General features: G+C 40.1%; 1 protein-coding gene across 3 annotated transcripts in view; it reads left to right on the top strand.

Moving 5' to 3' along the window:
* Positions 1–18,568, top strand: part of SLC16A10 (solute carrier family 16 (aromatic amino acid transporter), member 10) — a 68,989-nt gene that overhangs the window by 20,312 nt on the left and 30,109 nt on the right. For 2 of the 3 annotated variants that reach the window (XM_015561645.1, XM_015561644.1), the window contains exons 2-3: positions 8,916–9,060; positions 13,737–14,196. In XM_015561645.1, the coding sequence (XP_015417131.1) occupies positions 8,936–9,060; positions 13,737–14,196 (585 nt within the window). In that variant the 5' untranslated portion in view covers positions 8,916–8,935. Of the gene's footprint in view, positions 1–2,256; positions 2,303–8,915; positions 9,061–13,736; positions 14,197–18,568 lie in introns of those variants that run through there. The other variant, XM_015561643.1, reaches the window with a different exon arrangement.

Raw genomic sequence — 18,568 nt, 5'->3', positions numbered from 1 at the left:
GGAAGGAAGGAAGGAAGGAAGGAAGGAAGGAAGGAAGGAAGGAAGGAAGGAAGGAAGGAAAAAAGAAAGAAAGAAAGAAAGAAAGAAAGAAAGAAAGAAAGAAAGAAAGGTCATATCCTGTGAAAGAGACGTCTTAAAAATGCCTAAAGAAAATTGTCATTTTTTCATGGTGACGGGACTGGAGTCCATGTTGATGAAAACCCCTTGGTGGCTGCAGCTGCAGCAGTAGGGTGATGGGGCTGGTGCCTTCCCCTGATCAGCCCAGTTGCCTCCCACAGAGGGAGGCCAGACTGAGGTTTAGGCCTGCTCCCCATGGGAAGCGGGCCAAAGCCGTCAGTAGGACATCCCCTGAGGGCTCCCGGACTGTGAGAGGGGGCAGGCTGGGCTGAGGGGACTTCCCCCCCCAGTGCACAAATTTCGTGTACCGGGCCTCTAGTATTAATATAATTATTACTGCCAGAGGAATTATACCACACAAATAGTTACAGTTGCAATTCACACAGCAATTTATTCTCCTTTTATCATTGCAGTGGGCACAAAGCTTTATTAACACACAGCACACTGTTACTCACAAAATTCCTGGTGCTGTGGGTACAAGCTTAAAGGGAGCTCCCAAAATGTGGCTTCCTCCGGTGGCAGCAGTGGCACCTTCTCTGGCTGGCTGGTCAGGTCAGGAATGAAGTTCGGTTTCAGGGCAGCGTTGCCTTCAGAAATCTCTGTGCACAGCATGGATCAATCTGTGGCCCCACTGTTCGTCTGTCTTCTGGCACAGAGTGGAGCTGAGCGAAGTAGGGAAGGGGACTGCATCCAAGCTGAAGGCGATCAGCGAAGATAACTTCTAGCGATCAGAGCCACCAGTGCTGTGCAGGGATCAAAGCAATTAGCGACGACCAGGCGTCCGACATCAAGCAATGATCAACTGAAATGGTGTTCGGGGACCCTTTAAATAGCCTGTAGTACCCACAGCAGCCCATGGGGGAGTAGGGGATTCTGGTAAACGAAATGAGTAACAAGATTTCAAGTTTAACATTAGTTCCAATGGCATATCAGTAAACAAACTTGTAAGCACTCAGTTTCACTCTGGGGAGGGGGAGGAGTGTACGTCATCTGACGTATGGTTATCAGGGCAAGTCACGCTAAGTCAGCAGTCTAAGTTCAAATCCTTATCAATGGAATACACATGCTTCAGGGCAGTGGGGAATGTGTCCTTAAAATCACACTTTAAGTTTCAGGACAGTTAACTCAGACCTTTTAAAACCTTTTAAACATTTTTTGGTCATTTTTAAACATTTCTATATTTTACTACAACACCCTTCCTCTCTCTCTAACATCAATTAAGGCATATCCTCGGGTGAGGATTAAAAAATAGAGTAATGTGAATTTTCTTATGCTGCCAAATGTTTCTCTCCATGTGCAATGGCTGTGATTACCATGCTAATTGGTGAGTGCCATCAGAACCATGAAGTAGAACAGGAAGAAAAGCAAGAAAAGGAGTACTCATCTCTACTTGAAAATGAAACTTCATTATGCAAGAATCACTGCGGTCATGCCGTGTGACAGAAAGACTTGTTAAGTTAGTTTTTCTCTTTCCTGAGTGCTTCTGCGCTCAAGTCCTCTGCACACACTCGAGTCCTCTGTGGTGCCAGTTGGGAGTTTGGCAGTGGCACAGCCACAATTTCATGGCCTCTAGATGAGATCCCTTTGTTTTTAGGATGTAGGACAGCAGGTGTGGAAATAGACTTCTTTGAGCCCCAAACAAGAGCACTGTGAGGCTCACGGTGTCTGTGCTGAGCCTCCACGTGTTCTGGAATAAGATTTGTTGTGAGAGTGTGCACCTGTGACCCGAGGGCTCCCTCGGGGGGTCTCTAAGGGAGTGCTGCTGGTCATGGCACCCCATCTTTAGGCCTTGGCTTATCATCCATCTGGTTTTTCACTGTTACACTTTCAATAGATACCTGTTATTTGAATTTGATTTTGAGATTAAATAGAATGGCAGAGATAAATGTCATTTGGCTAAGACAAATCTTTTTCTTTTTTTTTTTTCCTTTTGTGGTATAGCAAGAAGATCAAGATTTCTAGAACATAGAAGAACAGAGTAAAAGCTGACTGGTTTGGGTATCTTTTAAGCTGTTTTTTTCTCAGTTATTCATCAACTCAGCTTGTCTTAATAAACTCTTTTATGTAAAAGCTGTTCTAGGCCCCATGTGAGTGAGAGGCTTGGCTTGCAACCCAGCCTGAAAATAACGTTGATGGCTTATGTTGGCAGTTTAAATGTTATCTCTTCATTTTCTGGTATTCAGTGGTAAGTAACTCCCTGGCAGAATTACTTGTTGCCAGGAATGCTGGTCTGAGAGTCTTTGTTTGGTTAGCCCTTAGGATGGAGATAGAAATCTACCTGTTAGGTTGAAAATGATTTGTGCAGGTTGATGTTTCCTGGGATATCAGGGCTTGTTTGAACAGAGCGGTTTTAGGAGGCGGTGCTCCAGGTGTCTCCAGATGTGCTGTAGTTGCTCACAGACATTGGCTGCTCTTGGTGGGTGGTATGTAGTGGTTGAAACTCGGCCTCCAGATTGCCTGGCTTCCCTTCCTCCACTGTGTATCTTTGTGGCCTTGGGAAAGTTGTGTAACTATTCTTTGCCTCAGTTTCCTCCTCTGTAATGATAATAAGAGTACTTCAATCAGGGTTGTTTAAGGATTAAAATAGTAATGTATACAAAGCACTTAAGCAGTGCCTGGCACATAGGAAGCACCCAATAAATGTTACTTAGCGCAAAACTCTGTAGGAAATATATACAAAGTTCTGTGCTGGGCTACAGAAGTGGCTCTGGTTTGAGATTAACCAGAAATGTTACCTTGGAGTTTTCCTAGACTAAATTACTTGTACTCAAATAAACCCCTTCGAATGGAGTAGACCAAGCATGTCAAACTCGTGGCCTGCAGGCCACATGCGGCCCACAACAAATATTTTTGTGGCCCAGCCAATATAGCAGTATGTAAAAAGCATTTTAATAAAAATTTCATAACTTAATTTTTACTATATCCTATTATACATAATCTCTCTATATATAAAAGGCTAATATGCTAAGTGTCCTACTGTCTGACTTGTCACTATGACATGCACTGACCACCAGGAAGCAGACACTCAAAACACAGGAGCTGCTGTGACGGGCACTGGCTGTTTACAGAGAAATGGCGCTGTGGACCTGGTGCCCACAAAGCAACACTTGGCTTTCCCCAGGTGGGACACAGGCCCTGCCAAAACCCTGGAGCCACAGCCCACCAAATCACAGCCGCTGCCGAGACCCCATGGTGCAAAATGCGGCCCACAGCCGAGCCCAGCCTGGAAACAGTGGCTGAGGAGGCTGGGTAATGACGTCACAAAGCAACACCCGGCTTCCTCTCCCTAGTGATGACTAGCCTCCTTGGAGTTTCTTCAGCCCAGGAACATGACTTGGTTTATAGCCAGGTGGAAACATTTACACTTTAACCAAATGTCTGTGAAGCATTTTCCCGTGCCTCATCTCATTAGAACCTCCCAGAAGTCCTGGAGTAGGTGGATAGGAGACTTGGTGGAATTCTATTTTCTTCTCATTAGCTGGAAAATGGAGATTTAGAAAGTTTAGAAACTTGACCTGACTGAAAAGAAGTAAGAAATGGTGGACTTTGAAAATGACTTCAGGTTTTCTCACTGTGCAGAATATAGTCAAACACTGCTGCAGTTAAATATTTCACCCTTTGTCCTCCCTGCATTAACGAACTACAACATTGGCTAATGACTGATTACTATAACCGTGTTGCATTCATTTCCCTTATGGGCCTTATGCGCAGGCGCCCCATTTCTCTCCACTAATACCAGCAGTGAATATTTTAGCAGCTGAGTGCCACGTCATTAGTCTTGTATTGAATTGTTTGGTGTGCGCATCAGGAAATATTTCACTTTTGAAGAACAAGAAAAATAGGTTTATTTGTGTTACACTTATTAATTTGTGCAGTTATTCAGTGTCTGGTAAGTTAATGTTCAAGAAAAAATATTTTTATTAAAATGTTCTATTATTTTATGTTAACAATGCCTCATTTATTTCAGTCCTTTGTATTCAGCATGTCTCTATCGAAATAAACCTACATTTCTATGAAAATCGAAGCTTTTGTGTTTTTCATGTGGCTCACATGAACTTAAACCTTGTTTATTTGGCCCGTGTTAGCCTTTGAGTTTGACATGCTTGGAGTACACAGTTCTTTCTCTCCTCTTGAAGGGAATGGGGATAATATAAGCTGTCCAGAATGACCTTTAATACTCTAAGCTCTGTGAGGTATTAATATTCCTTTTTACTTTTTAAATAACACATGCTGCTAGTAAGTATTAAATGGCAACATAAAGCTTTATGATTTAAATTACTTTTAAATTCTTCAAGATCTCACAAAAGGACTTTTTTGAAATTCATGTCTTTCTCCACTTAGGCTGGCTTGATGTTTACCTTCTTTGGCAGAAATGATACTGCTTGGCGAAGCTGCCTGTTCATAGTCAGGACCCTTTTTCTCTAGTTTTCTCTGTAGCAATTACTTTAACCCTCCATTTCCCCTTCACATTGCAGATATTTTCAGTGTAAAGGAAGGATAGTTGTCTTTATGTTTTCAGGACTGGATGTTCTGGCTGGGTTCATTAAAATAGATTTCTAGCTCAGGCAAAACTAGTTATAAGCATAAGACTGCTTTTTTCTTTCTTTGTTTAAAAAAATATTTTTATTGACTTCAAAGAGAAAAGGAGAGGGAGAGAGAGATAGAAGCATCAATGATGAGAGAGAATCATTAATCCGCTGCCTCTTGCATGCCCCCTGCTGGGGATTGAGCTCACAAACCAGGCATGTGCCCTGAATGGGAATAGAACCATGACCTCCTGGTTCATAGTTGATGCTCAACTACTGAGCCGTACAGCCAGGCTGTTTCTAGTTTTTTACTCTTGCAATCAGCACTTCAGTGAACATTCTCATTCATGTCTCCTGTGCACATGCGTGAAGTTTCTCTGGAGTACATTCCTGGAAGTAGAAGTGGTAGGATGTGAAGTTTGCACATCTTTGGCTTTTCCTAGATGTTACCAAATTGCTGTTCACGATGGTTATTTCAGATTATGTGGTATGCATAAGAGTTTCCATTTCTCCATAACCTCACTAAAATTTGTTAAGGTCAGACTTCTTAATTTTTGCCAAATTATGGTGATTTATTCTTTTAATTTGCTTTTTTTCTGATGACTAATGAGCACCTTTGTAAACGTCAGTTGGCCATTGGTTCTTCTCTTCTGTCTCTTTCCTCCCAACTCTTTTGCCCATGTTTCTGTTGGGTTGTCTTTTCCTTCTTGGTTTATAGGCTCTCTTTATAAATGCAAGATGGTAATAATTTGCTAGTTCTATGCACTGCAATGATCTCCTTCTCTATGGATCATCTCTTTTTGCCTTGTTCCTAGGGCAGTGATGGCAAACTTTTTGTGCTCGGCATGTCAGCATTTTGAAAAACCCTAACTTAACTCTGGTGCCGTGTCACATACAGAAATTTTTTGATATTTGCAACCATAGTAAAACAAAGACTTACATTTCTGATATTTATTTTATATATTTAAGTGCCATTTAACAAAGAAAAATCAACCAAAAAAATGAGTTCATGTGTCACTTCTGACATGCATGTCATAGGTTCACCATCACTGTCCTAGGGTCTTCTGAGGCATAGAAGTTGTAAATTTTAATGAGGTTAGATCTCATCCATATTTTCCTTCATGGTTTTTACTTATGTCTTGAAAAACTTTTTCTATCATGAGGTCAAGGTCAAGATATTCTTTATTTTAAGATCCATTTTTTCACATTTAGCTTTTAATCTGTAATCTGGAGTAAAAAATTTTCATCAGCCCAGCTGGCGTGGCTCAGGGGTTGAGCATTGACCTATGAACCAAGAGGTCACAGTTCGATTCCCAGTCAGGGCACATGCCTGGGTTGTGGGCTTCATCCCCAGTGTGGGGCATGTAGGAGGCAGCAGGACAATGATTCTCTCTCATCATTTATTTTTCTATCTCTTTTTCCCTTTCCTTCCTCTCTGAAATCAATAAAAAAAAATTTTCATCATCTATTGAATGTTTTATTTCAATGACTATTTTTTTCATATCTAGGATTTCTAATGAATACTCTTTTTTATGTACTTACCCTTGATTTCTTTTCTTTTTTTTTTTGGCTTATTTGTTTCATAATTTCTTGTTCTATTTTTAAATAAAAATCTATTTCATTTATTTCTCTGAACATTCTAAACATACTCATTTTAGTGTGGTAGTCAGGCTGGTCTATGGAATTAATTTCATATGAAATGACTGCATTTGCTAATGGGTGATTTTGTTGGTTGTCTGTCTTAACATTGGATTGGCTTCAGTTTTTGGAATTTGAGTTTACAGGATCATTCTGAGTGGCAGGTATATTTTGTTTGTTTGATACTCTCCTTCCTCACCCTCCCTACCTAACGGTTTGCACTTTCTTCTACTTGACTCCTTGAATTCCAAGTTTAGAACCAGGCCTATTAAGTTTCATGCTTCATGTTAACACTGAAAAGCTCAAATTCAGCAAGAGAACCAGTGGGCACCTTGTTTTCAGGACCAGGCCATGAGGCTGTCTGTTCCCCCACCTTCCCCGAGAGGCTCTCAGTGTTCTAAATCTGAAATCGGCAGAGCAGTAATTGAGTTTCCATGCAACTCTCTCTCACCTCCAGTCTCCTTTCACAGGGTGTTGGGGATTTTAGCTCTGGCCCCAGTTAATCAGCTTGGCTCTCTTCTGGCTCACAGGAAACACTTTTAGTCTTTTTTCAATTGCTAAGCCTGCTTCCAGACCTGGACCCCAAAACTCAGGCCCCACTTATCCCATCCCATTTTGCAGCTATTCTGTAGCTCATGACTAGGTCTTTATTGTGTTTTTAAAAAATAACTCTTAAGCCCTAACCGGTTTGGCTCAGTGGATAGAGCATCGGCCTGTGGACTGAAAGGTCCCCGGTTCGATTCTAGTCAAGGGCATGTACCTTGGTTGCGGGCACAACCCCAGTAGGAGGTGGGCAGGAGGCAGCTTATCGATGCTTCTCTCTCATCGATGTTTCTAACTCTCTATCCCTCTCCCTTCCTCTCTGCAAAAAAATCAATAAAATATATATTTTTAAAAATAACTCTTAACTGTATTGCTACTTTGTGTTTGGAACAGCAGACATGCATGGAAGTGTGAATTCACTGTGTCATCTTGAGTGATACCAACATCAGCCCGGCTGGTGTGGCTCAGTGTTTGAGCATTGATTGACCTATGAGCCAGGAGGTTATTGGTTCGATTCCCAGTCAGGGCACATGTCTGGGTTGCGGGTTCCATCCCCAGTTTGGGGTGGGTAAGAGGCAGCCGATTCATCAATGATTCTCTGTCATCATTGATGTTTCTATCCCTCTCTCCCTCTCCCTTCTTCTCTCTGAAATAACTTTTAAAAATATTATATATATGCCATGGTGGATGCATGCTGGCCTGTGGGTACTCATGGTGGATGTTTTTATTTATTTTTTTCAAATATATTTTATTGATTTTTTACAGAGAAGAAGGGAGAGGGATAGAGAGTTAGAAACATCGATGAGAGAGATCGACCAGCTGCCTCCTACACGCCCCCCAGTGGGGATGTGCCCGCAACCAAGGCACATGCCCATGACTGGAATCGAACCTGGGACCCTTGAGTCCGCAGGCCGATGCTCTATCCACTGAGCCAAACCGGTTCAGCTGGTGGATGTTTTTAAATGAAGGACTCTTGGGTATATCTTCTTATTCCTGTTTACACCTTGGATGTTTAGTTTGGATCCCACTAAAGTTGCATAACCTTGGCAAGTTGCTTTTTTAACATCTCTAATCTTTTCCCCCATATTTAAGATGAGAGGATAATATACCTTGCAGGGCTGCCTAAAGATCTAGGACAGTTCTGTGCAGGTCCTTCCCATGGATTAGAAGGCATTCCAGAGAGATTAGTTCTCTCCTGCTCTGTCCCCACCCTACCCTCATCAGTGATTAATGATTTCCCTGGCAGAGCAAACAGTTTTCTGCAATTGTTGGATATTGAGTTCTATATGTGTTAATAGGTTAAGATGATTGATAGTGTCATCCAGACTTGTATATTTTATTGATTTGGGGGGGGCGTGTCTTCTGGTTCTATTAATTACTGAGAGAGATGTGCTAAAATATACAACTACAATTGTGGGTTTGTCCAGTTCTCCCTGTAGTTCTCTGTTTTATTTTGTGTGTTTGTTTTTTATGACATTATTTTTTGTTGCTGTCGAAATCTTCCATATAGATTCATTTCTTGTTTTATCAGCATTATTGAGGTATAATTGATGTAATAAACTGTTTAGCATTTGTAAGGTATGTATGTAACTTGGTGAGTTTTGTCATATGTATTTACTAGTAAGCCAGTGAAACCACTACTACAGTGAAGATAATGAACATACCATTGCCCTTAAAAGTTTCTTTGTGCCAGTTGGTAATTCCTTCCTCCAGCTTCCTCCTCCCTTCTCCCTCCCCACTGCTCCCAACCAGATAAACATATACTTCTGGCACTATAAATTAATTTGTATTTTTTAGAATTTTACATAAATGGAATCATACTTTATAGACTCCTTTGTGGTCTGACTTCTTTCACTGAGCATGATTATTTTGGTTTTCATCCATGTTGCTGTATTTATCACTAGTTCACTCTTATTTATTGCTGAGTCATATTCTATTATATGAATACAGCATAATTTGTTTATCCAGTCACTTATTTCTGGACATTTGGATTCTTTCCAGTTTTTGACTGTTATTTTCCTAATATGTGGAATAAGTGCAAGTGTAATTTACCATGTTGTAATGTCCCTTTATTTTTCTCTCTCTTTGCAGCATGGGTAAGTTCTCTCTCCATGGGGATGATTTTCTTTTGCTGCCCAATAGTCAGCATCTTCACAGACATATTTGGTTGTCGGAAAACAGCTGTTGTGGGTGCTGCTATTGGATTCATTGGACTCATGTCCAGTTCTTTTGTAAGGTAAGGACTTGGTTTCTTCATGTTGCTTTTTGAGAACTGTTAGGTACCTTAAAATTTTCCTTTCAGAAACTTTGCTGCTTACAAGAAAACATCTTCCTTTTTGTTGCTAAAACTGTATGCAATATGACTTGCTCATTGTTATCCATCGCAGCAAATCAGAGCTTGAGAAATTGAGTGTTTTTGCTTATAGTGCCTCACAGTTAGACATTGTTCAGGATTTACCGGTATATGTTCCCTGGAGCAAGAGAAATGTTTCTCCTTTAGTTTTTTTCTAATCACATAACAATCCTAAAAGAACTCATACAATGAGTTGTCTAAAGCAATAGCATTAGCTGAAGGTCAGCTCAGTCTGAGGCCCGAAGGGTATAATAAGTGGTGTGTTGAAGCAGTTGTTCATAGGCTTGATATGAGATATTTTTATTAATGAAAAAAAACTTTATTTATTTCAACCCAGGTAGAGAATTCCTGGGTGCATTTTTTTTTTTAAAGAACACACTAAAATTTAAAAAGATTATGGCAAAATGAAGTGGTCAAATGCAGCTTAAAAGAAAAAAAATATCAGTACATTTTGCCTGTGTCTGTTAAAGATGTAGTTCATACAGATGAAGAGGAACTAACTGCAAAGAGCTAATGGGCCTATTACTGTATGGAGCACTTCTCCCTCCAGTTCCAGCTCTACTAGTCAATCCCGTTGCATTGTCAGAACAATCCCTGGTTAGAGAAACACTGGCTTAATATAGTGCTCTAGCTAACAGGTGATTAACAAGAAAACCTCTTAAAATGATTTTCATCTTATGTCTACTTTAGTGGTTTAATCCTAATTTTTTGCCTATTTCCCTTACCTAGCTATCTTCATGCACTAGTTGAAAAGCATTATTGAATCATTAGAAAAAATACACACACTTACATTTGTTGCCCTGATGGTTTTTAAATATTCTGGATTTAATCAACAGAATCCTTGGTTTACTAATTTTACCCCCACCCACCCTACCTATACCCCTTCCTCATCTCTAAAATGAGCCTCTTTCTTTCACCTAACTTAGAAAAAAATTCTTTTTTTAGAGAATGGGACGGGGGAAGATGGATAACGAAATACTGATGTGAGAGAGACACGTCAATTGGTTGCCTCCTATATGCTCCCCGACCAGGTCTGGGGATCAAAGCTTCCAACTGAGGTATGTGGCTTTGACCAGAATCAAACCCAGGACCCTTCAGACCTCAGGCTGACACTATTCACTAAGCCAAACCAGCTAGGGCTAGAAATTTTATTTGGATTCTAAACAATTATTTTTATGCCTTGATAGAAAATATATATGCCATCTTTATAGTGCCTTTATGATTTTTTTCCCTTCTAAAGTTGTCTTTTAAAGAAACAAAACAATTTTGTTTGAAATAAGATTCTGCTTAGGTAATTACTTTCACTTTTTTTGTTTTTAAAGGAAGTTCTAACTTTTTTTTTTAATAGAGGGAGAAAGGGAGAGAGAGAAACATAGATGTGAGAGAGATACATCGATCTGTTGCCTCCCTAACTCAGGCTCAAACCCACAAGCTAGGTATGTGCCCTCACCAGGAATTGAACCCATGACCTTCCAGTGCATGGGATGACATTCCAACCAACTGAGCCACACCAGCCAGGGATAATTTGAGTTCTTGTTTTTTAGCAATAATACAATATTGTGCTATTACCAACTTGTCAGATACCTGTTTTGATCTGGAAGCTTCCAGGTACCCATTCCATTGCCTGTACATGTGGCCAAAGCACTTGAATATATTAACAATCAGGCTTTTGTGGAGAGATGACCAGCCGGTAGAAAACCCATGTAATTTATTACCTTATTTGGTAGACAAAAAACATATATACCAACCTACTTACAGCAAGCAATGTTTTTCAAACTTTTGATGATTGAGAAGTAAAAATTATGAAATGTGTTTTACATTGAGACTCAACAAAATATCTTGAAACCATATTTGCTACATGTAATGTTCTCAAATTTTCCACTCAGCTCCACTGGTCAAAAGATATCAAACTTTTATTTATTTAAAAAATATGTGTTGGAGAGATGTTTGTCTTCATCCGTAATCAGAGAACGCACATTCAAACAATTACCCCATCACAGGCAAAAAAAAAAAAATATGTGTGTTTTTTTTAAATTTTTTGTGTTTTTTTTTTTCATTTCAGAGAGAGAGGAAGGGAGAGGGAGAGAGAGATAGAAACATCAATGATGAGAGAGAATCATTGTTCAGCTGCCTACTGCATGCTCCGTACTGGGGAGCAAGTCTATAACCCAGGCATATGCCCTGACCTGGAATCAAACCATGACCTCCTGGTTCATGGGTCAACGCTCAACCACTGAGCCACACCAGCCTGGCAAAAGATACCGCGCTTCTAGAGCAACACGCAGGAGCAAGGGGAAATGTGGTATAAGTTCCAAGTGTTGAACAGTGGACCCACTTTTCCTATAGTTCAAATTCTTTTATCTCCTACTGGGGATGTGCCCGCAACCCAGGTACATGCCCTTGACCGGAATTGAACCTGGGACCCTTCAGTCCGCAGGCCGACGCTCTATCCACTGAGCCAAACCAGTTTTGGCCAAATTCTACCTTCTTAGGAAAACCTTCTCTAGCATTCCGAGGGCATGTCAGTGTCCCTTCTCTGAATCCTTTTTACACACAGGACTGGCATCTTACTGACTTACACTGCACTTATTCAGTTGTCAAACTTTCAACAATTTGACCGATTTGTTAGTGAGGTAAAAATTTAGAAGTAAATCTAAAGTACTCAGTGGCAGTGAAAATGCCATCACAAAGCTTATGTACTTGACTTTGTAGGAGAGATAGGAAGTATTTAGTATTTAAAATGGTGTCCAAAAGAATGTTTTCAGTTTATATCTGTGGCTCCCTGGTCTTCTAGCTGACAGCTCTACACTACTGTAGTATAATCATATAGCAGTTGATGTTCATGATGATACTGTGTTGTTCAATACCATTTTTTAAAATTTAAATTCTTTATTGTTTTTTTTTGTTAAAGAATTATGAATTTATTAGGTCATCTGGAAAACTAGATGGCGCCAGCTAATTCGTTATTGTTAAAAGTATTACATAATTCTCCCTTTCCCCCATTGTCCGTCCTCTCCCACCCCCAGCACAGGCCCTCTCCCCCATACTGTCTGTGTCTATTGATTATGCGTATATGCATGCATACAAGTCCTTTGGTTGATCTTTTACCACCACTCCTTCCAGCCTCCCCTGGTGAATACCATTTTTAATATACATCTTGAAGAAAGCAGAGAAATGTGTAATAGATTTAGATTCTTCCTTTAAAATTAAATAAAAATAAAATTATAAATAAAAAAATAAAGTAGTGCCTTAAGAAGTAAGTTGCAGTTATCTGGAAAACTATTTCTGTGGAAAAATTGATGCAGAATAAATGAAATATTATGTATATTTTGTTCTGTAGTATATGGGATAGATATCTTGTTTTACTAAGCAGACTATGAGTAGGGCATAACCACATTTTAAATATTGTTTTTCACCAAGTACCTGGAACACAGTAGCTGCTGAATATATATTTATTGAATAAAGAGTGGAGATAAAGTAATGGATGATCAGGGTGAGGTCAAGTTAATCTGGGAGTGACTCTGGAACCTGATTAAAAGATGGTGCTAGTTGTGGATTAATAGAGGGAAAAGGGCATCTGAGAGGTTTGCAAACATGCTTAATTTTTATCAGATTCTAGAGTTCCTGTGCCTACCTCAGCATATTGCTAGACTAGTATTGTCCAAAATGTAATTATTAACCAACTTTATCTTAATTTCTATTAAATAGTTTGCCTTTATTATTTGATAAATAGCCTTTTGAATTGGACATGTCAAAGGAAAACATATTGTTTTCTTTTTCTCCTGAATTGTTTTAAAGAATATAATGATATGCTCCTTTGTTTTTATAAGAGATATATAATTAAGTTACTTGGTTAAACTATAAAATTCTGAATCCTTTATTATTTCTTTGAGATGTATGTGGCCTTAAAGCTTACAAACTGGGAACATGCTTCATTTGATCTTTCTGCAATGAGAATATGACTTCTTGCTATCTTGCATAACACCGAGAGCAGTGCAGTACAGGGCGAAGGTTGGTCTGCAGCCCTTAGGCCAGCAAAAATGAGACACAACTGCTCTTCTGTGCAGATGTTCCTGACATAACCTTGGGGAGGAAATATAAAATACAGCCTTTTCCTTTGTGCCCGGGAAAACTCCATAGAATAATGAATTTTCATAGTTAAAACATTTATTGAGACTAAGTTGTTTTTGTGTTAGTTTTAGCACAGTCGGTTTCACCGAGGCCCGTCCTGTATGAGTGCGGAGAGCACACAGCTTTTACCCAGTGCTGCAGGATTCACGGGCAATCCATGGGAAGAGGAGGAACAAAATCACCGATGACCTTAGCGGTCATTTTTCACATACTTGAGGCATTTATATTACCCATTCAGATTAAGTTAAAATATGTTTAGTGCTACATTCTTGGTTTACTAAGTTTTTCACCTGTCTGTCTTTAGTTACATTTTATTTGTAGAAAATACACTGATTCACTAAAACCCACTTGCTTGCTAAGGTTTTGTTCTACCAAGCACAGGATAAAAATAATGAAAGCTGCTTTCCATCTTTTTCGTCTTCACACAGTTCCATCGAACCTCTGTACCTCACCTACGGAATCATATTTGCCAGTGGCTGCTCCTTTGCGTACCAGCCTTCCTTGGTCATTTTGGGCCACTATTTCAAGAAGCGCCTCGGACTGGTGAATGGCATTGTCACCGCGGGCAGCAGTCTCTTCACAATTTTGCTGCCTCTCCTTTTAAGGGTTCTGACCGAAAACTTGGACCTCTTTTACACACTGAGAATCCTCTGCATCTTCATGTTCGTTCTCTTTCTGGCTGGCTTTACGTACCGGCCTCTTGCGCCCAGCGTCAGAGCTAAAGAGAGCGGAGTCAAAGGAGGCAACAGATCCCTCTTTTCCAAAAGAAAGTTCAATCCTCCCAAAAAAATTTTCAATTTCGCCATCTTCAAGGTGACAGCGTATGCAGTGTGGGCCGTGGGAATCCCGCTGGCGCTTTTTGGATACTTCGTGCCTTACGTCCACTTGGTGAGTGTGCTCCCTTGGCTTTGCTGGTAACCGATATCATTTCACACAGGAAAACCTGGAAGGGCAAAATAGATCAGGTTGAAGGTGGCCTCAAAATCTCTGGTGATCACAATTCAGGTCTTTTAAGACAACAGAGCTATCAGATCATTAAAAGAGGGGAAATGTGTAATGGTGTGCTTTGATATTTTAAACATCACTAAACCTACACAAACAAAAACAACTTCAAAACTTGATGGGTCACTGTTGCTTCAAGTGGCTTGCCGATCATAATCAGGGGCAAAGATGGGGCAGTGGTTTTTGCCAACATCAATAAATTCTTTTTGAAGCAGGGTGTGGAAATTAGGTAGATAGGAAAGCCAGTGGCCTTGACACAAAGAAGGCTGACATTCACTTGTGGGATACTTCTGGGATTGATTATTTAAGAAATGTTAGCAAGTTCCCAATGAGAGGAGTGGGAAGGGTTTCATAGAAAATTAGGATTTCAAGTGCTCCAGCCATTTATATTGCTTATCTCTATTTCTATTGAACCAAGAATAAGCAGTGTCTAACATATTTGCCCCTGGCAGATTTTGCTCTAAGATGCTTATTATGTGTTTTTCCTTTTTTCTTACTGTTGTGGCTGAAAGTGTATTTACAGGTCAACATACCTGATAAACAAAAATGATACTAAGATCAATTTTTCTTTTGTATGCATACTAGGTGTGTGAACCGGAATCCTATCCAGCTTTTAGTCTACTTTTGGACATTCGTGCGATTTTTCTTTAAAGTTTTAGTGAAAGTTTGTAACATAGGTCAAAAAATTACTGGGCACAATGGGTCAGCTGGTAAATTATATTCAACACTGTGGGTTCCTATGCCCAGTTCATAGGAATTAGGTTAAGAAAACATGAAGAGAGATGGCAGGAACGTCCTGGATCCAAGAATACTTTTATTTCTCATTTCCCCTTATTCTTTTTTTTGCCAGAGGTGTTGGGGAAGCATCTGGGATGACCACAGGGGAGACAAGAAGAACTAGTTTTAATACTGTGAGCCACTTGGCATTTTTTAGTGACTGAGGCACTGGGTAAAATGAGCTAGTATATGACCCCTGTCACATATGCAGTATGTGGCTACATCTTGATCTAATGATCCATCGCACACTTTTTAGGAAGGCATATCCGAACCATTGGAAACTATATTTTTGCTGTTGGACTACAGATCCATTGTGGAAGAATCAGCTTTATCACCTTCCTCTTCCATGGCTTCTCTTATTAAAATAACATTTGTTATATTCTTTTTCAAAGTTGAGTAGAGTTTTTTAAATAATTCTCTTTGGTACTATCAGGTGAACACACCCAGAGAAATCAGTCTCCCAGCTTTGCCATACCAAACATTTATCAAAGCACAAGTAGCAGGTGATTGTCTAGTAATTTCTGGTAATATTTTTATAATTTGTAAATTAATTTAACTTATACTATTTCATTTGATCACAAGAAATCTGTGGCAGAATAAATAATATTAGCCTATTTTTGCGACTGGAAAACAGCCCCATTGTTAACAAAGATGTTGCCGTTCTCTCCCTCCCTGGAGCACTCCTATATCTTTCCCGTTCCCCTCGTCTTCTCCCACAGGCACAGATCTCCTAACCTCTAAGGGACCCCAGGAGACTTGCAACCAGGGGAGCAGTGAGCAGCGACAGCTCCTTCCGGGCTTACCCCCTGAACCTGTCTCCAAGGCCCCCTTTCTTTCCGACTTCTCAGTGAGCCAAAGCAGCTCACCTACCCTTTCTCCTGTTGCTTCTTCTATCCTAAGTCCTTCCTTGTTTCATTATCCCCAGCTTTAATAAACATACCCTCAAAATAGAATAAAAAAGAAAAGAAATGATGTTATGTGACTTCCTACGAATCATATAACAGCAAAGCACGGTTTGGTTCCCTTCCACTGTGCTTACCTGGTGGCAAATCTAGTATAGCCTTATTTTGGAGCACAATGGGCCACTTCCCTGGATATACCACCAGATATGCCCATCTTATTTTTTGTTGTTGTTGTTAATCCTCACCCAAGGATATTTTTCCCATTGATTTTTAGAGAGAGTGGAAGGGAAGGAGGGGGGAGAGAGGGACAGAGAGAGACATTGATGTGAGAGAGACACATTGATTATCTCCTGCATGCACCCTGACTGGGGTGGGGATCAAACCTGCAACCCAGGTATGTGCCCTTGACCAGGAATCGAACCCAAGATCCTTCAGTGCACAGGCCAACGCTCTATGCACTGAGAAACATGGGCCAGGGCAGATATGCTCATCTTACTGGGGGGAAATGAGTATGCCTAATAAAACTTAATAAATATGTTATGGTCTCTTCCTTTAACAAATTTCTTAGTAGTGAGTGATGAGTGAGACGGTATTATAGACACTGTGTTCACCAGGAGGCAATAAATCAGGTAGCACAGGAGCAGTGAGGTTTTTTTCCGACTCTGATAACAAGCTAGGTCTCTTTCCTGCTTTTCCTCCTTTAGGCATGTTTTCTTAGAAAAGGTGTTGATATTTGGGATTTTCTCTGTTGAACTGTTATGGCACTGAAAGCCACGTTGGAGAGCAAACACCAGACAGTTAAATGCCATGTAGGTGTTTGAAACTCGTGTTTGATGGGTGCACTGAGTTGTCGACTTGTTATAATTTAAGGTTTGAATTAAGGACAGTTAATTCAGACTTCCTGGAATGGGACACCTCTTTCCTCCTCAGAGTGGGAAAAGGTATCTCAAATCTTTCCAAAGACCAGTAGATGTTGTTCAATTCATATTAAACACTTTTTGGGTGTTGAAGGGCATAGATATGTAAGGCATAAGAACCTGTCCTGAAGGAACATAAAATCTAGTAATGTAATAAAAACCATTATAGCTTATAAAGGACGTTTACATACATCATCTTATTTAATCTTCAAAAACAATGCACTCGCTGTGATGTATCATCCTTATTTCATGGATGAGAAGACTGAGGCACTGAGAGATTTGAAAACTTGCCCGGGGGTCCACAGAGAGAGGGACCGATAATTAGTGTAGTACTTAGATGCAGTATTGGGGGATGGGTAAAGGTAAAGGCTCTGAAGTGAGACAGATCTGAGTTTGAATCCTGGTTTTGTTCTTTGTTAGTTGGACAACCTTGGGTGACCTCTCTAAGCATTAGTTTCTTCACCTGTAAAATAGGGATAAACCCAACTTTGCAAAGTTGTTGTAAGGACTAGAGAAAACATATGCAAAGCTTCTGTCCAGTTCTGGTATAAATATGAGAGTTATTTTAAGACAATGTGATTGCTGATTGAGTAGTTTTAGGGGCTATACAATCAAAGGAGAAAGTGGTGTCCATTTGGAACGGTGGTTAGTTAAAAACTTCACAGGATTGGAATTGGGTTAAAATCAGATCCTTAATCAACTAGGGAACTAATTTACCTATCCAGGTCTTTTTAAAGATTCAGAATGAAGTGCTCTTGTGGTTATGTTAATCCTAAAATCTTGTTTATTAGTCTATTCATGATGATTTGAGAGGGGACTATGTATGCTTTATGGCATTCTTGCTCTCAAAGCAAAGTTGGAGGTCTTATCTTTCAGTGTCACTTTTAAAAATAAAGCGTCATGTTGCTCCCTGGACACTTCAAATGATCTCTCTTAGGCCTACCCACTTACAGTCTCCATTGTGAAGGTACAGATCTTACAGATCAGTTCAGATGAGACCTGACTTTCTAAATAACCATTTCTAATAGCAGCTGCTTCAGTTTCTATGACGTGCCCCTTCTGCCTAAGAGTTTGTTCAGTTTTCTGGGTTACGTTGCTATGGCTCCTCCTCCAGTTTTTCATTAGCTTCCAGAAGCTCAACACTCTCTTAGTTTTCCTCCTACCTCTCCATTGGAAATGAGATGATACATCATTCTTCTTAGTTTCTTGGCTGGCTCCTTGTCACCCTGATCCCTGAATATCAGCTTGCCCCTCAGTTTTTCCGGATTGGCTCAGTGGTTGAGTGTCGACCCAAGAATCAAGAGGTTACCAGTTCGATTCCCAATCAAGGCACATGCCTGGGTTGCGGGCTCGATCCCTAGAAGGGGGTGTGTAGGAGGCAGTCAATCAGTTTTTCTCTCATCAATGTTTCTCTTATCTCTCTCCCTTTCTCTCTAAAATCAATTAAAAATATTTTAAAAAATATTTTTTATTGATTTTTAGAGAGAGAGGAAGGGAGAGGGGGAAAGAGAAACATCATTGTGAGAGTGGGACATCAATCGGCTGCCTCCTGAACTGGGAATCAAACTGGTAACCCTTTGGTGCACAGGATGACGCTCAACCAACTGAGCCACACTGGCCAGGACACCCTAGATCTTTTTATTCTATTGGTGGTTTCATATA

This window comes from Myotis davidii, unplaced genomic scaffold, assembly GCF_000327345.1.
Source record: "Myotis davidii unplaced genomic scaffold, ASM32734v1 scaffold196, whole genome shotgun sequence".
Lineage (NCBI taxonomy): Eukaryota > Metazoa > Chordata > Mammalia > Chiroptera > Vespertilionidae > Myotis > Myotis davidii.
This window is presented reverse-complemented; position numbering and strand designations above follow the sequence as displayed.